Here is a 26,032-nt window from a genome sequence, read left to right as displayed (position 1 = left end):
ACGTCAATCAGGCCGAATTCAGCAATTGGCCAATGGATGTGTGGGACATGGGCCTCAGTCCATCTCCTTTCCAGATTAATATTCAGTTATAAGACCCTCACAGCTGTAAATTAGTGGCCTCTGACCACGTGTTTTTTTGTTTTTTTTGGATTACTTATATAGCCTCAAAATGCCTATCCATTACTCCGTAGTGTGCCCATATTGGTTCACCCAAGTACATCAGGACACACAGTCATGGGTATTGCCGTCACTCCCAGTTGTCTCCGCAGGTACACCAGCCGCTAAGCCCAGCTCAACTGTTTTCTCGCAGGGCGCAACTTCTTTCAGTTTAAAACCTCATTTAAAAACCTCACCTACAATGGAAATGGATGATTAATGTAGAGCCCCGCTTCCTCGACTACAGGAAATGTCAGTAGTGTGAAAAAGTAGATGCTAATTAAAACCACGGAAGCGATATAATTCCTCCTGTGAGTGACAGAGTGTGACAACCTGTAGTCAGGACAACATGAGAATTTTTATAGCACAAGATAATATATTACCAGTAATTTGAGCCCTCTGTAAAGGCGAGGAGTGGGATTTTCTGGTACGGAAATCAGGTATCGTCTAATCTAGTAGAAAACAGGGACGTTGTAATAGTTTTGCATAATGAAAGCTTGGGAGAACTAGCCCCCTTCTGTTATAAACGAAACTAATGATCATGATCCTAATTAAAAATTAGATTTTTCTTGATTTAAAGTAGAAAATAACTGAAGAAGTCTGTGGGCCTTGGGCTTAAATGTAAAGACGTGCCGATTACGTATGTACAAAGATGCCACTGCCCACTCGCATTTCCACACCTATATTGTTAGTTGCACGCATCTTAAGGTACACATCTTTAATCTAGTGTACAGGGCAAAGAGGCAACAATCATCATCATCAATTCGGTACCTTGAACCCTCAGAAGATAAGTTTAGCTTTAAGGCACGCTGAATTTAATTCCAAGAATGACAGGTTACTAAATGTCCATGCAGTAAACTAGCATCAAGGGGGTATATTTGAAAGGGGAAAAAAAAAAGAACAAGTTAAGTCTTAAAACGTCCAGCACAGACTTGCCGACTTCTGTAGATTTTCATTGAAGTTACTATGTATATAACTTTATTAGTTCATTTATATAAATTCTTGTTGCTATATTTCATTTTGAGAGTTGTACCCCCATCACCTCACGTATTCCTCTCTCTCTTCTGTCGTCCCCTATATATTATTAAAATAATTAAAATATGCTAGTTAGGGATATTTTAAAAATGAAAAACATGACTGCATTTCATTCTAAAAATGGTCTTGTGATCAGTTCCCTTATTGCTGGGAGGATCCACAGCAGATGCTTCTAACGTCTCGGACCGCACCTCTCCTTCCGTCTACTAGACAGTCTACGCCAGTGTTAGTTGGCTCTGCTCCGATTTCCAGCTTGAACCATATATGTTAGCCAGCAGGGGCATCCTTACGACTATACCAATGAGCACAGGCATAAAAATGATTATACCACCCGGCAGAGACAAACCATACCATGATATCACCAGAGGCGGAACTAGTGAACTGTGGGCCCCGATGCAGGGAATCGGGGAAGAGGGAACCGGGGCTCACAGCTCATTAGTTCCCCGCTAGCGGGCCCCATTATCTCAGTGGGCCTCGGTGCACAGCACCTGCTGACCAATGATCGTTCCGCCACTGGACACCGCCCAGCAGAGGCACCGACATGACCATTCACCAATACAATAATATAATCTGTTGGCACAGGACAGACATTAAAAGGACAAAACTTTGCTTGTACAATGGGGCCATTAACCTGTACCCAAAACTATTAAAATCATACACAAACAGAATAGCTCTCAAAAGGTCAGTAAGGATCATTTATGAATGGCAAAAGATAGCTAAATGCAATGCTTTAACGTGTCACATGAAAGTCCAACCAACTTCCTTTCAGGGCCCAGCCATTTAAACTCTTAACGTTCCCGTTTTCCCACATAAAATCCTGCTATTTAGCCTGACTTGTGTTTTACGTTACTTATGAGAGTGAGAGGATACTGGGGCCGTCGTTGGTAACTATATCACTTGTGTGTCTTCTGGGTCGCGGTGAGCCTAGAAATGCACTTTTTGAAGTGTAACTTGAAAGTGCGAAACGCGTCCCAGTGGGGACAGGACCTGAACCTGAGCACCTTTAGAAGTCCTGGAAAAATAAAGTATTTCTGCAGCAATATAAAAGGCTGTGTTGCTCCAGCAAAAGCAAGGTTTACGTTAGCAAGCTGTGCTTGGGCAAAAATAATATATTAATGACACGGTGCCAATAAAGTCGGTGGTAATTGTTTTCACGATTACCACCATTCCACCACCGAGGAGTACTACACTTAAATTCCCAATGTGGGAAAAAACGATTGTAATATAAGCAGATTTACCTCCAAACCGATGCTGTAGGTCTCCGATGGCAGCAGGATGGTGACTCAAAGTTATCATCATCGGCATTTATTTATATAGCGCCAACATATTCCGTAGAGCTTTACAATTGGGATTCCGACTATTCAGGTGTCCGTCAGTAGATTTTCAAGTCATTGCGACTTGTATCACTTTTAATTTAAAGCAGCAATGTCGGGTTAAGTGTTTAAACACTTAACCTGCGGGGTCCTGACATTGCCGCTTTTAAATTAAAAGTGATACAGGTCGCAATGACTTGAAAATCTACTGACGGACACCTGAATAGTCGGAATCCCAATTGTAAAGCACTACGGAATATGCTGGCGCTATATAAATAAATGCCGATGATGATAACTTGGAGTCACCATACTGCTGCCATCGGAGACCTACAGCATCGGTTTGGAGGTAAGTCTGCTTATATTACAATCGTTTTTTCCCACATTCTGAATTTTAGTGTAGTACTCCTCGGTGTCGGAGTTATCTGTACCGTTAAAAAGTACCCAACCCAACAAAGTACACACTAGTGTAACAATTATGGCACCAAAAGAAATTATTGTGCAAAACCCAGCCTGCTAGTCTCACCTGTATAATGTTCCACCAAATACTAGACAAATCTTATTCAGGTGAACCCCTCCCTGCAGTACATTGGAGAGACCTCTGTGCTGTTAATCATCCCAAATACAGTGCAAAGCTTTATCTGAGGACCCCCCTATCTCCCCATATACGATGCAGAGGAAATTGTAGCCCATACCCCAAAAAAAAATGATTGTATTCAAGTATGCTGTGAATTTAATACAACATCATGACTGAACATGTAAATACATTACTGAAATTGACACCCTTACAACGTAACGAGATTTACATCACATTTTCATTTATGGTCTGACTTTATAATCTTCACACAAAAGATAATCTTTTTTTATCTATAATTCTATATGCATCCTAATATATTTAATATTATTTTAAATACATCAAAACAAATGTAATTTAGTAGCAACAATCCCATCCCTGTAAAGTTATATCTACCCCGTGTGTTCGTGCATACACCCAACAATCCCGATCTTTGAGGGAGAGTCCCGATTTTCAGCAACAAAACAGGGACGTGGCTACCTGAAAAAATTGCCTCTCAGCACACGATACTGGTGTGACCTGATTGGACAGGGATGTGGTTTTGTCTGATCAGAAAATGGCCCAAAGTCATATCAGGAGTGACTTAATTTCACATATCAATCTTTTTTTAAAATATTTTTATAGGTTTTAATTATATTGGTAGATTTCTGCTAATTAATGCGCTTTCCCATATAAATTGCACCAGTCTATCACAGAACACATGGGCTGATACCACAGAACACACGAGCTGAGGCGGGATTACCGGCACCTCTAGGTCTTGGGGAGCTACCCGTTAAACTAGGAATTACCCGCAAAATATCCAGCACAAATTCTCCTTTTGGCATGTGGGCCTATCTCCGGAGCAGCTCATGCGACTGCTTGGGGCCCGGTGATGATGGGGCCCTCAGAAAAGCTTTGCTGCTCTTCAGGAAGGGCAGTGCCAACATCTTGCTGTGGGGTCCAGTTAGTGGTGTTACACCCCTGAGGAAAGCACAATATATGGCATATTTTTGCACTTTGCTCACAATTACGTATAACAAGGACCATTACAATATTCCTAGCTCCTTCTAGAAGTGACCAGATTTAGCACCACTGACAGGGGCAAACACAGGATTTGTAGAGGGGGGTTTCCACACCACGCCGCCAGTGGGCGTGACCAGCATGCATGGGGGCGTGGCTATAAATTTAGGCAGTGCTTGGCTGCTCTCCAACTCTTCCTATCCCCATAATATACATGGACAATACCACGTGTACTACTGCATGCAGCTCTCCCTTTTCAAGCAGAGCTGTGTGAAGCGAAAGCAGGGTCCAGCCACCTCAATTATACAGTGCCCCAGGCTTGGAGAGGGGTTTCCAGGCACTAGGACCCCCCCCCCCCTCCCCTCTACTCGGTTTGCCTATGCCTCAAGAGGTCTGAATTATTACATTGTCATAAATTATCCTTAGAGCCCATAATTCCTGCACAGGTGACCAGGAGAGATTAACTGGTCCTGAAAACCACCTCACATTAAAGCCCAATTTTCCGCTTCCTGATTTTCCACTTTTATTTTGTTTTACAATCCCCTCATTACCCAACACGTTTCATATACAACATTTCCAGATTTTACATGACTCTCTCTCACATTTCCCATATATGGTATTTCCTACGGTTTCCAAAGTTCATCTGCTTGTTCAAATTGGAATAATTTTCTTTTCCTTTTATCGAGTTACAATTTTAATTTACCTCACAGACGTATATTTTTCATGGAAAGTCGCCTTTGTGGAAATTTGTCACGCTGAGCAAATCATTTGCTCAACGGTAAACAGTCTTGAATATTTATTACTTGAAGTTTGAGTTAATTTTTACACTTTCACTGATTTTACACCAACTTTTGGTCCCTTAAAATTTAATGTTCAAAAATAAAAACTAGTCTTTTGACTTTATACAGGTGTGAAAATAGTTATTTTTGCACTTCATAAAATTACCTCTTCACTCAGCGTCTCGCTCTCGACGTGGCGAAGGTTGTTCTTCGCCTGCACGTAGATCTCAGACGTGTGCTGGCCCTCAGGCGGGTTTGGCGCTGGATAGCATGGAGGTGGCGGCAGTCTAGGATCCGGCGCAGGTGGCAAAGGCGGCGGAAACGCTGGTGGAGGTGGAGGGGGGATAACCGAGCCGTCTCCTTTCTTGTTAGCGTTTGGTTCTACTTCAGGATTCAACAAGTCCATGTACGTCTGCATATCAGTGATGGCCGTTTCAGGAGGCCCTGAGAGAAAACAAATACAACCATATTGCGTTAGCACTTCAAGAGATAAAATTAAAAAATGTCTCCATGGCACAACTAATTTTTATACTACAACTGGTAGCCGATGGGTTACTCTGTGGATTATAGAGGGTGCATGGAAGTTTAATACTCTAGAGAGCCTGGACAAGCCAACATTGAGTCTTTATAAACCAACACAGGCTTATAAGCTTGTGACATAACATTTTATTACGGAGGAAAAACAATTGTGTGACCCGGTGACCAGAGCTTTTCTCCGATCTATATTTCTCTCCGTTTGAAACAAAAGCCTTTTGTACTAGGAAAAGGAGACTGCACGAAAATCCTAGAAAGTGTAGGAAGAAGAAACAAAAAACAAAAACCAGGTGTGTGTTTTAAATATAGCACCTGTGAAACCAGAGGAAAGGATATCAGAGCCGTAGCGGGGGCGTGTTAGTCTTTTAACAGATTAAATGTGAAATAAATTAACAGTGACGTATAAAACTGTAAATATTTTAATTGTGGATAATACCAAGAGAGACGTCATAATAGGAATTGCACAGGCAGATAAATGGCACATACATATAACTGGTTTGATCTCAGATTAGCAAACAGTGGGATTTAATGCAGTGGAAGATAATACCGTGGTCATTCAAGTAGTTTTGCTTTTGTTCAACAGGATGAATACGTAACCTCTACTGCCCTGGCCTAATTTCATGTCCTGACCAGTTACGTAATAATCCACTCACTTACACTTCTACAATGAATGTGCACCAGATACACTTGTACAAGGTTTACACAGTGACTCAACAAGAAACGTCTTGAAATTCTCTGTAGCAATCTGTAGACAAGTGACGTGGTGCAAACAGCACAAGTTCCAAGACTTAAGTTGTAGCAACCAATCAAATGTCGTCTGTGTTCCCCAAACCAAGTCCTCATGGCCCCCTAACAGTGCAGGTTTTCCAGGTGACTAGTGAAATAATTATACCACCTGTGGACCTGTTATAATGTGTCAGTCAGTAATGACTACACCTGTGCTCCAACAAGGAGATCTGGAAAACATGCACTGTTAGGGGGCATATGAAGACTGGGTTGGGGAAACCCTGGTCTAGTCAAATTTAGACCAATGGTCTGTACGAATTGGGGTGTGGGCTAAAATGTCATGAATTTCAATCTAGGAATGTTGGGGGAGGGGGGGTATACAATATTAAAGGGGTTGTCCTGTCTGAAACAAATTAAAACATATTTACAATACAACAAGGCACCTATGAACTTTAGTTCAGAAGATGCAGCAGATTACTGTTCAGTAATATTGCTTAGTTTGGTTGCATTGGGTAATGGACACGAATATGCAGCCATGATACAATCTGGTCCACCCCCTCTGACTTTAAACTTCATTACGTGTCATCTGCCAATATTGGCTCTTTCCAGACAGGAATAAAAACACTGCTTGCTGCAGCCATATTGTCGTTGATGATGTCACAGGGAAGAGACTGTTCTGTTCATGCAATGGATGATGGCAGTTGTAGTTCACCGACAGTCATCGCACACAGTCCTGCGATGTACCTGCATGTCGCCCTTCCTTCACCAGGTCTGCGGCTTGAAAAGATACAAAGCCATAAAACAACGGAGTGATTTACAACATCTCCGACAAAAAGGTATTTCCGGGATCACTTTAATTAAAGCAAAAACAGACGTGTTTCTTAAGCAAATATTAGCTTTAGTACAGTACTATTTAAAGGCAGATTCACCCTTTCGAGAGTACCTGTTACCATCACACAGTGCGGACAGCCAAAAATATTGGCAGCTTTGCACTTTTTTTTCAAATGACAATTTTCTCTACACATAAGGTGAAATAACAACAGTATATGGTTTGTACAATTCTTTCTTTGCTAATATTACAGAACCTTTGTTTTTGATTATGAAGCGAATACTTAAAATCCTTTTAAAATCAGTAAATGAAAAGAAATAGCACTAACAACATAGACTTAAGATTAGTAGCAGCCTTTGGCTAAAGTAAATGCAATGAACTATTTCCAATAACCATGGACGAGCTTCCTGCACCTCTACTGGCAGTTTGGTCCCCTCTTCTTGTGTAAACGTCTCCAGTTCTCCCAGATGTGCAGATTCCATCTCCGAACTGTTGTTCTCAGATCTCTCCACAGTTCTATAGGATTTAGATCTGGAGTCATTGCCGGTCATTTCAGCGTCTTGTCCTGAACAATTCCAGAGGGCTTTCTGTGCGTTTAGGGTCAGTGTCCTGCTGGAAGACCCATGAGCTTCGACTAGGACGGAACCTTCTGACACAGGGTTCATTATGGAGCTCCAAAAGGTCAAGGTAATCTTCATACTTCATGCTTTGTTAGCTATTGTGACACAATGCCATGGTTCACCACTGTGCTGTTTTGCAGGCTGCTGTAAATGTGTTGCTTTATGTTTGCTCTTCAGTGTAGTACAAAGTGTTTTTCAGCATGCATAGCCCAGCTCCTGGTCTCCATGTTCTGCTTGTATGAATGAGCACATGCACCATACTTGCCAACTTTTCCTCGTTTCTTTTCGATCAAAGAAATGCGGGAGTCTCCAGGCAACTATGCGCTAAAGAAAAGCAGCTAATGAATCTCTAGAGACTGAAGTGTCTTTTACATTTCTGTCTCCATTACTGAAGTCATGTTGTCTTACCTGTCAGTCTTTGATTCAATCTTGGTCTCCATGAAAATGGCCACCTCCATAGGCATCAATACATGGACATAGAACACAATTTCTGAGCTGTGTCATCATGTCACAGATGGCGAAGCCAACCACGTCTTGTACTGGCTCAGCATCAGGGAGAATGCCAGACTCTTCAGGGAGTGAGAGAGATCACCCCTATTTTAGGGAGTCTCCCTGACGTTCAGGGAGAGTTGACAAGTATGACTTACACAGACACTACACTTTGACGCACACATTTACAGACATCCATTGCTAGATGCAGCACAGCAACCCGAATACATCACTGAACCGCCTCCATGTTTGACTGTAGGGAAGATGCTCTTTTGTGTGCAAGCTTCATTTTGCTTTCTGTATACATAGGGGTGATGTGCTATAACAACATGATCTAAAACAATTAATATCTTGCCTAAATTCTTTATTTAAAAAATAAAAGCATTTTTTTTTCTGGAACTAACCCCGGCTGTCACTATCCTGATATAGGAGAACAGTGGTGGACGGTGGTATTTGTACCACTACTGTCCATGGTAAATAGGCTTCCCCATGGCGACGAGAGCCCTGGTCAAAACCATTGCCAGTGATGCCCAACGGCCCAGGGGTTTGGTAAATAGGGAAAGGCCTTAAATCCAACAACTGTGTGATAAAAAAAAAAACGTGTCAGGCGCTGATAACGTTCACACCTGAAAATGGGTGACAGAGACGGGTCCCTGAAACGCATTTCTATCTTATCCATTAAATAAAACAGCACTGAGGTTTTTGCAATGAAATATGACGTGAGTCCCTATTTGCCTTCTGCATTTATTTATTTTATTTTAAAATGGTGAAAGGGCATCACCAAGACTTAGCCAAGCACCATGTGGATTATACCAGGTAGTGGAGTGTGGTGATTCACATAACATTTATACCTTGAAGTATAAGATCCACATTTTTAGGTGTTATAAATGGTGGGATACTTGTTAAGTATGAGGGCTCCAGTTTAGAAACACTGTCCAAACTGCCGATTCCAGACAACCGTCTGCGCGGTCACCAGTGTACACGATTCCAGCTTTCTGGTGAACAATAATCATACCCATAACAAACGCCTAGACGGGGGCCACTTTCTAACTATCCCCGTAGAAGGATTCAGAGCGGTTTCTCCAAATGCCTGGCTAACGTGTTCATTTAATGAACACGTCAAGCGCTACGGAATTTGCTGGTGCTATAAAAATAAATGATGATGATGATTGATTACCATTGGCTGGGTAGCAGGAGATTTGAAACAGCGGAAACATCTAATGTTTGTCACGTATTCAGACAGATCCGCTGACATAAGCAGATAAGATAGCTGCTCTAAGTATTATATGCAGGGCGGCAGCTGGAACCAGAGTTTGCACCTCTATTAAACTAGACCACAAGACCAGCGCTAATCCCAATGTATAAATAATCACACCCCAATCAAACTATCTTTGAAAAAAAAAACATACATCACATCCACCTTTCTAATTTACAACATATATTTAATACTATGCACAAATAAAAAACAAATAATAAATGTAATTGAACGCTACAGTTTAAAAATGACATATAAAACACTAACTTTACATATGTAATACAGGATTGTAATCTAACAACAATGAAATCGTTACTACGTAACTCCCATTCTCCAATTGTCACGCTGGCGGGGAAGTTCCGTACTCACCCGCAACACTAGGTACACTTGAGATCCTTCGTACCAAGATAATCGATGATATACAGATGGAGGTCAGCAGCCTGATCTATAATCCACTACAATAAGACACGAATGGAAAAACGGCTGTCAATGGAGTAGCTGCGTCTCCTCATCTCAAAGCACAGTATCAGCGGGAAGATATCCAGACTTACCTGTAGTGTTAGATTCACTCTGAGATACTTAGTTGTGTACCGGGTCATGCAGTGTATTAAGTTGGCACGGAGAGCAGCACTTCCTGGGCTGCCGAACTGATATAAAATTAAAGCCGCTGTCACTAGTATACGATCTCCCAGGAAGTGTGTTGTTTCCATTCAATGGTTAGGTAAACAAATACCATTCGCAGTACACAAACAGCTGTTCAATAATTATACTGGCATAGAGCCACCAACGCGTTTCGTTATAGTAAATATAACTTCATTATAGAAAAGTGCACACGGGTACAAACTCACAAGCTGGTATTCGTACTGTCCCTTTAAGACTCTAGAAGGTTTGGGTTGCAAAGTGCATTTAGTAATACTACAATGGGACTTGTACATAAAAATACAGAGTGTTGTGGCCATTGTGTCTCTAAGCTGGGTCCCAGCCAATCCCAGCTGCATCTCAGCCTATACCTGTTGGTGATGTCCTCCCCACCACCCCACGCCCACACAGGGGTCCCAGCCTGCTCCACACACACCAGAACCCGCAAAAACACCAACATGGATGAAATACAACCTATAAAGAGGCTACTAGCATTTATTACATGGCTGATTAAATCATTGGTGGCAAACTTTGACACACAGTAAGATGTTTAAAGGGATCGTTCACCTTAAAAATCGGGGGTTTTCAAAACTTCTCTGGTGCCGTGACACACCTGACTACACACCTTCCATGAATTTACATTTTCATGACACGTGCTATACTTTACATATTGTAGCAAAATAAACCATGATCATAAATAAATCAATAATGCTGAGCAATAATACCTTTATTATATTTACATAAATTACAGACATTTGAATTTAGTTACCAGGGACAATTTGCTGCCTCGCCGGACAACAGTCCTCATCTTCTCACGTTTACGGAATTATTACAATGTACGTTTTGCATTTTAAAGCAACAATGTGTCAAAAATAGAAAGTCATCTATTAGCCATCATCTTAAAGCAGAGGGAAATTAATGTACTACTGCTATAGATAAATATAACTTCACAAAAACAAGTTGAATGTATGCATTTTAATTTTCACAGAAGCGCGTTTCACCCTACAATCTTCTTTCCTTAGTTTGTCAAGTGCCTTGACTCATTACCCTGCTGGGGGACCCTGCTCCTTCCACTATATAACTTTTAGTCTGTGGCTTCCTGCTGCCTCCATCCCCCTCCTTACATCATGTCACTGCCCGTCACATGCAGTACTGTCCTCACTAACACATCACTCATCTCCTGATATACTATGTGCTGCTGGGGATCCTGCTCCTTCCACTATATAACTCTCAGTCTGTGGCTTCCTGCTGCCACCATTCCCCTCCTCACACCATGACACTGCCCCAATCACATGAAGATTTGTCCCATTGTTGCCAACTGCCCTTAAGTTCCAGAGACAGTCCCATGGTTTAAAACATGGTTGTCCAACCCGCGGCCTGCGGGCCACATGCGGCCCAGCATGCCTGTAAATGTGGCCCAGCAGGAGTTTTGGTTGTGGCAAGAGGGCAGCACTGAAAAAAAAAAAAAAAAGAAAATACTTACCTCGCGGTCACGTCAGCTGTTACCCTCATCGGAGGCTGCTCCATGAGCCATTTTTCCCACCACCCAATCTTTAAATCTCTGTAGATTTCTATTAGTCCTCCTGATGCTCCCTATATCGGTGACCATTTCAAACTGGTCAATAAAAAAAATGATTCATGGGTGCAGAAAGAGAGGAAAAAAAAGTTTTTGCCATTTAATTCCCCGAACCACACTAAGGGGCAGATGCAGGTAAGTTAAATTGTAGCTGGTAACGGGACTACTGCTTTAATCATGATTTTGCAACAGGTTTCCTAACTCTTACTAACTTCATTTCCAAATAAGTTTAATATGTTAACTATGTTTTCTATGGTTTTTTTGGATGATCAGCTATCGTTGGGGTTAGTGTATTTTATGTGCGGCCCAAACCAACTCGTCGTCTTCCAATGTGGCCCAGGGAAGCTAAGAGGTTGGACACCCCTGGTTTAAAAGATATACCCATGGAAAAGTATTTCTTTTGAAATGTCCTTTTTGAGCATTGATGAAGTACACACTGCAAAAATCCAGAATTTTATATAATAAACCCTTCTTTCACCACTTTATTACAGAGGAAAATCTTTTCTCTCTATGTAGTACAATGGTGTAGCCTAATTTAAAAATAAAAAAAACCTTATTAGACGATGCTCTTTTAATGGGCTCTACCACGAACTGACATTGAACTGAACTGACTGGGAGGGTCAACACCCAGTCAGCCAATCACAAAAGGCTAGCGTGGGAAACTGCTTGTTATTGGCTGAGTGAGTATTGACCTTCTTGGTCAATGGAATTGGTGTGGCTCTGTAAGAAGCTGGTCACCACTTAGGGGCCCCTACGTTCTCTGTTCACCTGTTCTAGCGCCCCTGGTTATGGCACTGGTAATTCATTGATGGGTAGCGTACGCCAAGATCCTTTGAGACTGATTCAACGAAGATCCAGCACAGGTAGATTCCCTCCTTCTTCCTTGCAGGCCCAGGTGCTGGAGATGGTGAATCAGCAATAACTCACCAGCAGCCAATCGGAATTCTGGAAGGTGAGCCAATCAGGGCAAACTTCTGCCTGTTTGAATTTTTGACACCGCAGCTACATAAGCCATTGCGTCCGGTGCCAGAGAGGTCACTCCAATGGCGGAGCTGAACACAGTAGATGGTGGGGGACATCCAGTGCTCACCAGCGAGAGGCAGGCAGAGGAGAGAGGACATCCAGAGTGCCGGGAAGGAGCAAGAGGACCAGAAGGCAGCAGCGGCAGGGAGCCCCTATCAGGGCTGAGAGCGCCCCTGGAACGAAGACAGAAGATCCCAGAGCGTAGGTAATCCAGGGCTACGGTCTGGGAGTTTGTACTGGCACTAAGCCAGGTAATATTTAGGAGGTGTCCTGCATTTGAGACTGCGCTCGTTCTGTCCCCATTGTAGGTTTAAGCAGCCATTATGTGGTGTACCCATTATTGTATGGTTTAGCCATTCAGTGGCCACGTTAGTGTATTGCACGGTATTGTTTCTGTTTAAATATTTTCCCCTATAGGATCCAGAAGTCAGGCCCCCATTAAAGGTAGGCTTTTGGTATCGGTAATGTCTGTATTTTGTGATTTGCACCGTGGAATGCTGGGGTGAGTTAGAGCAGTGCACCCAGCAGTATTAATAGTAATATTAGTTGTGCAGCGACCGATCACATAGTTTGTTGGTAGGATCAGGGTGCCGTTCTGCTGTTATTGCCAGAGTTAACGCCAGTATGGGAGGCACATTTGAGCAGGGAGCTAGCTCTGTGGGGTGGTTGTGTGTCGTGTCGCCCTTGTTTCTAGGTCCCAAGAGGCACCGTGCAGACAGCTACGAAGAGGAAGCGACCGTTTCCCCAGTGAGTACCATTTTCCGGTTTCATCTCACTCTTGGTAGGGTCCTCACCCATATATACCATCTGGCAGACCTACCAACTCCATATACATCTAGGAGCCCTTCTATTCAACCTTATTACCATAAGGATGTTATGGAGAATTTCTGTGAGGTTTACTAAAGTGTTAGACTTGTGAATGTATTTGACACACTGAGTGTTGCTAATAATATAATATACATTTTATAGGAGTCCTACTGATATATATATTTGTCTCTCTGTTACATTATAATTGATACTATAATTCTTATTTATCATCCTCTGTATAAAATTCGGGTGTTATTCCTATGGTTATAAGTCACTACAGTATATATTTTTATACACATTTATATGTTTTTATCTTTTATTATTATTGATGAAGTGCTAAAAAAAATTTTTTTTTTTTTTACTTCTCTGGTATCAGCGCTCCCCTGCCTTTTCTTTTTATCTTATGTTTGAGATAACACATCAGTCAGAAAATTCTTCAGTGTCTACCTAGCCTAACGCGGCCAATTGAATTACCCCCATTTGGGATGCGACTAATTTCTTTTAGCACATACACAGGACAACATAACACAGCACAGCAAACCGAACAACAACAGCCAGTCTCCTACACAGTAAATAATCGCACTTATCACAAGACAGATATTGCACAGATATCCCCCCCACTGCTAGACCTATATTTTACAGATATCCCCCCACTGCTAGATCTATATTGTACAGATATCCCCCCCACTGCTACACAGCTATTGCACAGATATCCCCCCCACTGCTAGGCAGATATTGTACAGATATCCCCCCCACTGCTAGGCAGATATTGTACAGATATCCACCCCACTGCTAGGCAGATATTGTACAGATATCCCCCCCACTGCTAGGCAGATATTGCACAGATATCCCCCCCACTGCTAGGCAGATATTGCACAGATATCCCCCACTGCTAGACAGATATTGCACAGATATCCCCCCCACTGCTAGGCAGATATTGTACAGATATCCCCCCCACTGCTAGGCAGATATTGTACAGATATCCACCCCACTGCTAGGCAGATATTGCACAGATATCCCCCCCACTGCTAGGCAGATATTGCACAGATATCCCCCACTGCTAGACAGATATTGTACAGATATCCCCCCCACTGCTAGGCAGATATTGTACAGATATCCCCCCCACTGCTAGGCAGATATTGTACAGATATCCCCCACTGCTAGATTTATATTGTACAGATATCCCCCTCACTGCTAGGCAGATATTGTACAGATATCCTCCACTGCTAGACAGATATTGTACAGATATTCCCCCCCCACTGCTAGGCAGATATTTCACAGATATCCCCCCACTGCTACACAGCTATTGTACAGATATTCCCCTACTGCTAGATCTATATTGTACAGATATCCCCCCAATGCTAGATCTATATTGTACAGATAACTTCCACTGCTAGACAGATATTGCACAGATATCCCCCCCACTGCTAGACAGATATTGTACAGATATCCCCCCCCCACTGCTAGACAGATATTGTACAGATATCCCCCCCCCCCACTGCTAGGCAGATATTGTACAGATATTCCCCCCACTGCTAGGCAGATATTGTACAGATATCACCCCCCACTGCTAGGCAGATATTGTACAGATATCCTCCACTGCTAGACAGATATCGTACAGATATCCCCCACTGCTAGATTTATATTGTACAGATATCCCCCCACTGCTAGGCAGATATTGTACATATATCCCCCACTGCTAGGCAGATATTGCCCAGATATCCTCCCCCACTGCTAGACAGATATTGCACAGATATCCCCCCCCCCCACTGCTAGGCAGATATTGCACAGATATCCCCCCACTGCTAGGCAGATATTGCACAGATATCCCCCCACTGCTAGGCAGATATTGCACAGATATCCCCCCCACTGCTAGGCAGATATTGCACAGATATCCCCCCACTGCTAGGCAGATATTGCACAGATATCCCCCCACTGCTAGGCAGATATTGCACAGATATCCCCCCCACTGCTAGGCAGATATTGCACAGATATCCCCCCCACTGCTAGGCAGATATTGTACAGATATTCCCCACTGCTAGACAGATATTGTACAGATATCCCCCACTGCTAGATTTATATTGTACAGATATCCCCCCCACTGCTAGGCAGATATTGTACAGATATCCCCCACTGCTAGATTTATATTGTACAGATATCCCCCCCACTGCTAGGCAGATATTGTACAGATATCCACCACTGCTAGACAGATATCCCCCCCCCCACTGCTAGGCAGATATTGCACAGATATCCCCCCCACCGCTAGACAGATATTGTACAGATATCCTCCGCCACTGCTACACAGCTATTGTACAGATATTCCCCTACTGCTAGATCTATATTGTACAGATATCCCCCCAATGCTAGATCTATATTGTACAGATATCCCCCCCACTGCTAGACAGATATTGTACAGATATCTCTCCCCCCCCCCCACTGCTAGGCAGATATTGTACAGATATCCCCCCCACTGCTAGGCAGATATTGTACAGATATTCCCCCCACTGCTAGGCAGATATTGTATAGATATTACCCCCACTGCTAGGCAGATATTGTATAGATATTCCCCCCACTGCTAGGCAGATATTGTATAGATATTCCCCCCATTGCTAGGCAGATATTGTATAGATATTCCCCCCATTGCTAGGCAGATATTGTATAGATATTCCCCCCATTGCTAGGCAGATATTGTATAGATATTCCCCCCATTGCTACACAGATATTGTACAGATATCCTCCCCCACTGCTAGATCTATATTGTACAGATATCCCCCCAATGCTAGATCTATATTGTACAGATAACCCCCACTGCTAGACAGATATTGTACAGATATCCCCCCCCCCCCACTGCTAGGCAGATATTGTACAGATATTCTCCCCACTGCTAGGCAGATATTGTACAGATATTCCCCCCACTGCTATAAAGATATTGCACAGATATCCCCCCACTGGTAGATCTATATTGTACAGATATCCTTCCACTGCTACGCAGCTATTGTACAGATATCCCCCCAATGCTACACAGCTATTGTACAGATATCCCCCCACTGCTAGACAGATATTGCACAGATATCCCCCCCACTGCTACACATATTGCACAGATATCCCCCCCACTGCTAGGCATATATTGTACAGATATCCCCCACTGCTAGACAGATGTTGTACAGATATCCCCCACTGCAATACAGATATTGTACAGATATCCTCCCCCACAATACAGATATTGTACAGATATCCTCCCCCACTGCTAGGCATATATTGTACAGATATCCCCCCCCCCCCCCACTGCTAGACAGATATTGCACAGATATCCCCCACTGCAATACAGATATTGTACAGATATCCTCCCCCACTGCTAGGCATATATTGTACAGATATCCCCCCCCCCCCCACTGCTAGACAGATATTGCACAGATATCCCCCACTGCAATACAGATATTGTACAGATATCCTCCCCCACTGATACACAGCTATTCTACAGATATTCTACAGCGCTGCGGAATTAGTGGCGCTATATAAATAAGTGGTAATAATAATAATAATAAAAAAATAATAATATTCCCCCACTACTACACAGCTATTGTACAGCTATCCCCCCACTGCTAGATCTATATTGTACAGATATCCCCCCCACTGCTAGGCAGATATTGTACAGATATCCCCCACTGTTACACAGCTATTGTACAAATATCCCTCCACTGCTAGATCTATATTGTACAGATATCCCCCCCAGTGCTAGATCTATATTGTACAGATATCCCCCCCAGTGCTAGATCTATATTGTACAGATATCCCCCACTGCTAGATCTATATTGTACAGATATCCCCCCCACTGCTAGACAGATATTGCACAGATATCCCCCCCCCACTGCTAGGCAGCTATTGTACAGATATCCCCCCCACTGCTAGGCAGATATTGTACAGATATCCCCCCCACTGCTAGGCAGATATTGCACAGATATTCCCCCCAGTGCTAGGCAGATATTGTACAGATATCCCCCCAGTGCTAGATCTATATTGTACAGATATCCCCCACTGCTAGACAGATATTGCACGGATATCCCCCCACTGCTAGACAGATATTGTACAGATATCCCCCACTGCTAGATCTATATTGTACAGATATCCCCCACTGCTAGATCTATATTGTACAGATATCCCCCCCACTGCTAGACAGATATTGCACAGATATCCCCCCCCCCACTGCTAGACAGATATTGTACAGATACCCCCACTGCTAGGCAGATATTGCACAGATATCCCCCCCACTGCTAGACAGATATTGCACAGATATCCCCCACTGCTAGATCTATATTGTACAGATATCCCCCACTGCTAGATCTATATTGTACAGATATCCCCCACTGCTAGACAGATATTGTACAGATATCCTCCCCCACTGCTAGGCAGATATTGCACAGATATCCCCCCCCCCCCCACTGCTAGGCAGATATTGCACAGATATCCCCCCCCCCACTGCTAGACAGATATTGTACAGATACCCCCACTGCTAGGCAGATATTGCACAGATATCCCCCCCCCCACTGCTAGGCAGATTTTGCTCAGATATTCCCCCCCCCCACTGCTAGACAGATATTGTACAGATATCCCCCACTGCTAGATCTATATTGTACAGATATCCCCCACTGCTAGATCTATATTGTACAGATATCCCCCACTGCTAGATCTATATTGCACAGATATCCCCCACTGCTAGACAGATATTGTACAGATACCCCCACTGCTAGACAGATATTGTACAGATACCCCCACTGCTAGGCAGATATTGCACAGATATCCTCCCCCACTGCTAGGCAGATATTGCACAGATATCACCCCCCACAGCTAGGCAGATATTGCACAGATATCACCCCCCACAGCTAGGCAGATATTGCACAGATATTCCCCCCCCCCCCCCCACAGCTAGACAGATATTGTACAGATATCCCCCACTGCTAGGCAGATATTGCACAGATATCCCCCACTGCTAGGCAGATATTGCACAGATATCCCCCACTGCTAGGCAGATATTGCACAGATATCCCCCACTGCTAGGCAGATATTGCACAGATATCCCCCACTGCTAGGCAGATATTGCACAGATATCCCCCACTGCTAGGCAGATATTGCACAGATATCCCCCACTGCTAGGCAGATATTGCACAGATATCCCCCACTGCTAGGCAGATATTGCACAGATATCCCCCACTGCTAGGCAGATATTGCACAGATATCCCCCACTGCTAGGCAGATATTGCACAGATATCCCCCACTGCTAGGCAGATATTGCACAGATATCCCCCACTGCTAGGCAGATATTGCACAGATATCCCCCCCCCCCCCACTGCTAGACAGATATTGTACAGATAACAACTGACAGCAACCCACATATTGCATAGAAATATTTGCATTGCAATCCATACATTATGTACCCCAATTACCACCTATACCTTGCATAAATACACAGCCCTCTTTATCCATACGCTAAAGACAATCCCCCAATTACCAGTATATATTACTGTGGTAGACCACCTGTAGCACTTAGTGATGTGGAGCCGCAGGAGGAACCGAACCAGGTCCTATCTAGATGTTGAGGAGTCAGAGCTGTGAGCGAGCGCTGATCGCTTCTGGAATCATTCAGTGGGAGGTAATATTGTTGTCAAGGTCATAAAAGTCTATGATCACTTTGTATCCAATACATTCATCTCCTGCATTCACATTAAAACAATCCTCCACCTTCTTCACCCTCCTTTACCATATTATCCATTCCATTTATCCTAAATTGCAGTATCAATTTAAACATCGGTCTATGAATATATCAGTTTATCCTATTCCTATCCCATATTATTGAATGTACTCTTGACCAGTAAATAGCCCCTGTCACTATCACTCTACCCTCCATTCATCGCTCTATTACAGTCATATTTATATTATAATGTAGTAATAGTACTAGCGGCTCTACCTTTATTCTCATACGTATTCTTCTGTCTCACCAAACCATAAACCACTTTCACAACATCATTCAACTCTCTCGATCACTAAATTAAATATTATAGAATGATTTTTTTTTAAAGAATTTTTATTAACCCTTTGTGTAATCTGTATTTCCTGCTCTCCATGTGTTTTTGTGTCTCTTAGCAGTTAGATAGAATTAAGAAATTTTCCTCACTCTCCACCCAGAAAGATTTGCTGTACATTCAGATTTAGAATTCTAAAAGCAAAAACACATTTATCATTTCTGCCTAGCGTTTAACTGGTTAACACCAAATAAATATTTAGATTCACTATAATAAAATCCCATTTTCATATAAAAAGAGTGTGTTGTCTGTACAAATACAGTTCATCTCTATTAGATACAATGCACCACTGTTCTGACCACGAAATCAAAAGGCTTCTTATTCCTCTGTCTACCGTTTTGAAGCATAAAAATATATTCAGGGAGTATATCTACAGGAAGCTGGAGCAGGGGGTGACTGAAGCCCTTGCTGTTTATTTAAATGTGATCTAACACTGCTCTGAATTCAAAAACCTTCTTTATCAACAAGAGACGGAGATGAAACGACAGCATTAAATGGGGAGCGCTAAACAGACGCTTAACTGGTCTACCAAGACCAAACAAAAGTAAGAGCTCCTTTTGTAAGATTTCTCTTCCACAAGCTCGCCTGAAGTGTGAGTAAAACTACAGAGAAGAGTCTAGGACATTGAAAGGTCTCTTGATATACCAGAGGAATCCAGCTACTGTGAGGCTGTTCAGCTAAGTTTGTTATAGATTGCAATGGTTTCTTAAAGTGAAATGGCCAATCAAGAAATTAACGCAGATAGTTCTTTCTTTGCGGGGCTAAATGATACTCCTCCCTCTTCCATCCCATCCTCTCCATCACTATTGGTAATACAAACATCTCCTTTTCTCCCCAATTTCGATGACTGGGTGTCATCCTTGACTCCTCCCTCTTTAACCCCCTACATCCAATCCCTTGCCCAATCCTGCCTCTTCCATCTCCGCAATATCGCCCGTATCAGACCCTTCCTCTCCACTTATTGCACCAAAATTCTCCTTCATTCTCTGATCATTTCCCGCCTGGATTACTGCAACCTCCTCCTTACTGGTCTCCCCTGCTTCCATCTTGCTCCTCTTCAGTCCATACTTAACGCTGCTGCCCGTCTAATCCTCCTCTCTCACAATAATACACAAATAGATGAAATAGTAATTCATGTGTATTTTAAGCAATGTCAGAGCGTAATATCGAAGGCCAGGAATCGATCCTATATAAATCTCTCTGGCATGTAAAGTTACTGTGCGAATCGTATATGGAGAACAGAAGAAATCAATGACATGGCAACATAACCCTGTCATCACCTTACCTCTTATACACCGAAACCATGTAAATTTAATTTAAATTAATTTATGGGGCCACTACACCTAAAGCACAAGTTGATCCAATGCGGAGAGGCATTGTTTACTAGTTAAATATACATTTACACATACGATAGCTACAATTGGGTAGCTCCAGGATCAATTTCCAAGAGGACTACCGATGTGACCCCGATGGGACCAAGCAACCAAGTCATACAGGGATCTGTTAGCACGGACAGATGCACAATCCAAATAAAAGAACGGATTTTTCCAATATGTTCTATAATGATGTGATGGAATCATTCTCTGCCACTGGCGTGCCGATCTATATTACAATTAGCCGTTCATTTTCTGCATTTGTTGAGGCTGTACATGTTTACAACTAGAACAGTACGTTTCACCAATGGCTATTCAGGATTAAGCTGGGCTAGGTTTTCAGCACTCTTCTATTAAATCAATTTCCGGCTCGTTTGTTATGTCCCTAGTTTTGAGGTGGGTGGGGTTAGAACAAACTGTAGCCAATCAGAATGTCCACACCACCGCAGAGTATTCCAGGAGAAGAATGTACTGATCTTGCGGGAAACTGCACCCTGGATATTTGTGTGATTATGTGACACTGGCGATAGGATCCTGTCACACTGGAAGATTGTGGTGTCAAACTGATTTCTGTACGAAATGTACTTGTTGCGATAGATTTATGAAACATTTCTAAAGTGCAGTCACCTATACGCAAAGAAATGCCAAGTGTTTCGGTGACGTCACTGGAAAAGCCACATACGCTTTGCCATTTCCAGTTCAGAACGACAGCAACGCTGGTACCCAGTAAAAACTAGTTAAGCGTTCAGTTCCCGACCTACACTACAAAAAAAAAAGGGGGTTGAGTTGAAGGGCATTAAGCACACGGCACTGTGCCGTAGCACCAAGAGCCATTTCCAAAACCTGGCCCTGGTGACTAGTACCTCATAAAGTGATAGACGGCAGCACGGTGGCGTAGTGGTTAGCACCTCTGCCTTACAGCACTGGGGTCATAAGTTTGATTCCAAAATGGGAATGGACTTGCTTAGAATAATGATTATTATAGTCACATCCATATACATAGAGTTAATAACGCATATAAAAAAAAACAGTTTGCACGTGGTCTTAAAACTATAAACATTTAAAATATAAAAGTTGAGAAACTGAGAAAACACAGTTCTGCTGAAAACTTACAAAATGTTTGATCTGTGTGCGACAGAGCTATTAGTTGACATCATTCAACCTCGGCACAGAATAGTGACGTTAAAGCACGGTGGCTCAGTGGTTAGCACTTCTGCCTTACAGCACTGGGGTCATGAGTTCAATTCCCGACCATGGCCTTATCTGTGTGGAGTTTGTATGTTCTCCCCGTGTTTGCGTGGGTTTCCTGCGGGTGCTCCGGTTTCCTCCCACACTCCAAAAACATACTGGTAGGTTAATTGGCTGCTGTCAAATTGACCCTAGTCTGTGTGTGTGTGTGTGTGTGTGTGTGTGTGTCTGTGTGTGTGTGTGTATGTTAGGGAATTTAGACTGTAAGCTCCAATGGGGCAGGGACTGATGTGAGCGAGTTCTCTGTACAGCGCTGCCGAATTAGTGGCGCTATATAAATAGCTGATTATTCTTAGGAGTAATGGCCTAGCATACATGCATCCGACTCTGGCTAAGGATGGATCAGTACTTACTTGGACCTGTATGTTGGTTGACTTTCTTGTCTCCCACACTGGATTGGCTGGAGTGACAGGAGTCATAGTTGGACAGAGTACTAGAAGGCGATCCGATGTCAAAGTGGGCCGGTTGTGTGGACATGGTGGTATTGGGAGAGGACATCCCCGAATCTTGTTGCTTCAACTCCATATCCGCTGATGGGTCTCTCGACAGGACACGATGCTCCACACTCTAGAAAAAGGTTTTAAATTAACAAGTTAACCAGGACACAAGGTCATGTTCTACAATAAGGTCATTTCCCACCAACATTAAATTGTTGCCTTAAACTACGGACTCTCATACAGATAGTTAGAGAATTTTCACAATGTCACTTTACAAATGTTTGGGGCTTGAAAGGTAACACTGCTAATCATTACCTCATTTGCACCTCCACAGAAAATCAATTAATTCTCTCCCAAAGTACAGAGTATTAACCAATATTCTTGTACAATCCATAAGCTTATAGTCCTAACATGCAGATACCCTGCTTTAATTTATGCAGTAATAATGCATTTACCAGCACACTCCCTGGTATGAATTACACCTTTACAGGTATAATAAACTGGTACATTTTGCATAGCATCCTATATGCAGGATCCAGGAATAACCTCAACTGGACCTCCTCTGATCCACTACCTCTTCTTATAACTCTGCTACTGCAATTACTGTCTTACACGAGAGTCTAATCATTATCCTTTACCAGTTCTGTATATTTCAGACATAACAAAAATCAAAGGATAAATCCATTAACCATTTTTATTTTTGCAAACTACTGGTACAGAGATAGAAAGTGTCATTTTATTATTCTCTAACCCACTATGCTGTATAATATATATATTTTTTTAATATAGTTTTACTGTATTAACCTAAAATCACTGAAAACAATACATTTACATTTGAGAAAGACAAAAAAAAAAAACAACATAGGTTATAAAAACCGTAAAATAAAAAAAACACAATAAATAAGAGTATTGATATACTGTTGCCTAAATATTGCACTGAACTAGTACAAAATAAAAAATAAGCATGTACAAGCTAGATAAAAGCTGGATACATTTGGCTGATTGATGGTGATATTTAGTAAATGTAAATATTACGGAATACAGAGATGCAACAAGTCTTATTTACTAAATCCCTCTCCTGTCGTCCCAGTGTCCTGGCAGTTACACCTGGATCCACCACGCTAATGACGCCAATTATACATCGTTACAGATCTCTTCCTACACAGGTAATTCGCCATCTTTAGAGACACTACAACGGCTCATAAAAAAAACCCCACGAGTACGTCACAGAATGCTTACATTGCCCATGTTCGCTCCGAATGCAGAAATCTGAAGTTTGTCTCTTAAAGTTTCCTGTCCTTGCTCTTCGTGCACAGCCAGACAACTGCCTTGTTCTCTCAGAAAGGAAAAAAAATCAAGACACACATCCACAACCTAAACCGCTGCTTCCCCGCGGGACCTCTGAAACTGTCTCATGTCTCAAGAGAGTTCCCTTCGCAATAATTAATTTTGCTGTTAAAGGGTTAGACCGTTACATTACCATCTGGCAGACAGATATAAATATGCCAGAAATGTCATTATTCCCGGGGATAAAAAAAAAGGTTGCAGAAATTATGTAGTTCTAGGTGGATGTGAGATAATAATAATGATGTATTGATGTTACATCAAGGTTGTAATGAACTACGATGTCATCATATCTACAGACTACCAATAATCCACACTGAAAACAAATAAAATCTATTTACAGATAATCTGACCAGTTGCATTCAGTTATAGATCCCAATAACTTTTCATTGAGAAGGCATAAATTGGATTATATTTCAATTAATAACTTTCAGGTGATTTGTAATTAGTTTTATTGGCCTTTCAGGAAGCAATCCCATAAATTGTTGTGGCAGACTATAAGAAGAATAATGGTGTTTATCCATTTTCCCTTGTTTCTCTTTTTCAGGCTGCTATTAATGATTTAGAATTCTGGACTACCATGGCAACCACAGTTACATGATGTAGTGAGCAGAGAGGCTTTGGAGCACTATCTGCATGGTGATATCATCCTACTCCCCTCTCTACCATCACATGACATGCTGAGAGCTGTGAGCCTGTGTCTGTGCAGCAGGCTGACTGTGTCTGGCAGCCATTTCTGCTTGTTAAACAGAGAGCTTTTGAAAAGGAGATAATGATTTGTAGGAGGATAGCGAAGATAACGGATTATTGTATGCATGCTTAAAATGTATTTAACTTGCTATTTAAAGAAAAAAAATCTTCTATGTTGAATTGCCCTTTTAAATATACTCCCAGAACTTTTAGTATACCGTTTTAGTCTTGAGCTGTTATGGTTTTTATATCATTAGGCAGAGTGGTTTACCAATCAGAGCGGTTTTCTTACGCTTCAGCTAACCAGCCTGATTGGCTAATCAAGGGCAGGCCTCGTTCCATTCATTCTGAGAGGTTTTTTTGTTTTGGTTTTTTTTGGGAGGGGGGGGGTTACTATTTAGTGTGTTGAACTACATGTTCCAGTGGGCCCTGTTCTGGCAGATACTGGCAGCTGTGGGCATGCTGGCACTTGTAGTTTTTCTTAAGAAGTTATTTACACATTGTTCTGCCCCCAAAGCCCAGAGGGTTTAGGAAGAGACCCAGTGCTAGGTTTGGCCTGTGGGAGCGTGCACATGATTTTCGTAGGCCCGACACCCCTGATCTCTAACACAAGCTTGTTTTAAGAAAAATTTATGACAAAATAAAAAATAATTGTGAAAATGTTTCCGTTACCAATTTCAATTTCTGCACGTATTAGAAAAATACATTTCTTATTAAGTACAGTATAACCAGACTTTCCATAAACTACAGTTACGTCACCATCAAAAATGTATTTTCCAGCAGTTATCACTTGTAGAACTGCTGTTCTTGAGGGCGAATATTATTTTTTAAAACAGCTCCTAGGAAGATGATTAAAAAAAATTCTCCTTTTATAATGAGCAGCTAATTACCCCAGACTCGCTAACAGCTATAAAACAAAAAAACTTTAGGATATATTAATAGTTGTCTAGAGATTTTTCATTAACCACTAATACATTAATATCTAGAACAGGTCACTATCAGAAATGTGCGACAGAAATAGATCCACAGGAGCTGGTGCCCTAGAAACATATCCCTACTGTTCATTTAAATCTCACCTCATTTCATTCACTCTTCCCATAAGAACGTTCGTGCAATATAATAAACTTTTCACACACAAAATAATGATGTGTAATGCCGGTAGCCCCCATGTATTCTCACTTATATGGCTACTTTACGCTCCAAATAACATACCTCCCAACATTAAACATCCCAAAAGCAGTCTCTCCCCATCCCATCAAAACTCCACCCACAAATGGGTAGATTTCTGCAAAACTCCACCCACTACAGTAAGCCCCACCCCTTGTGGCCCGCAAATCAGGCTCATCGGGAGGAATGAAATAAGGCTAAACTGATTAATAATTTAGGTGAAAAACTTTATTTTAGTAAAACTGCCTGTGCTAAAGCACAGATGCTTACATTCAGAATCCGGAAAGAGGGACAAAGTAAGCTCTTGCACCCACAGCATCATGCCAAACTCCACCCATAAATGGC

General features: G+C 42.3%; 1 protein-coding gene across 3 annotated transcripts in view; it reads right to left on the bottom strand.

Annotated features, from left to right (window-relative positions):
* Positions 1 to 26,032, bottom strand: part of LOC142106977 (espin-like) — a 128,822-nt gene that overhangs the window by 52,476 nt on the left and 50,314 nt on the right. For all 3 annotated transcript variants that reach the window (XM_075190065.1, XM_075190066.1, XM_075190067.1), the window contains exons 6-7: positions 22,403 to 22,616; positions 5,020 to 5,297 (exon numbers count right to left, since the gene is read on the bottom strand). In XM_075190065.1, coding sequence (XP_075046166.1) covers positions 5,020 to 5,297; positions 22,403 to 22,616 — 492 coding nt within the window. The remainder of the gene's footprint in view (positions 1 to 5,019; positions 5,298 to 22,402; positions 22,617 to 26,032) is intronic.

The sequence above is a fragment of the Mixophyes fleayi genome, chromosome 11 (genome assembly GCF_038048845.1).
Source record: "Mixophyes fleayi isolate aMixFle1 chromosome 11, aMixFle1.hap1, whole genome shotgun sequence".
NCBI lineage: Eukaryota > Metazoa > Chordata > Amphibia > Anura > Limnodynastidae > Mixophyes > Mixophyes fleayi.
Note: the sequence above shows the minus strand (reverse complement) of the source record. Positions and strands in the feature narration are given on the sequence as shown.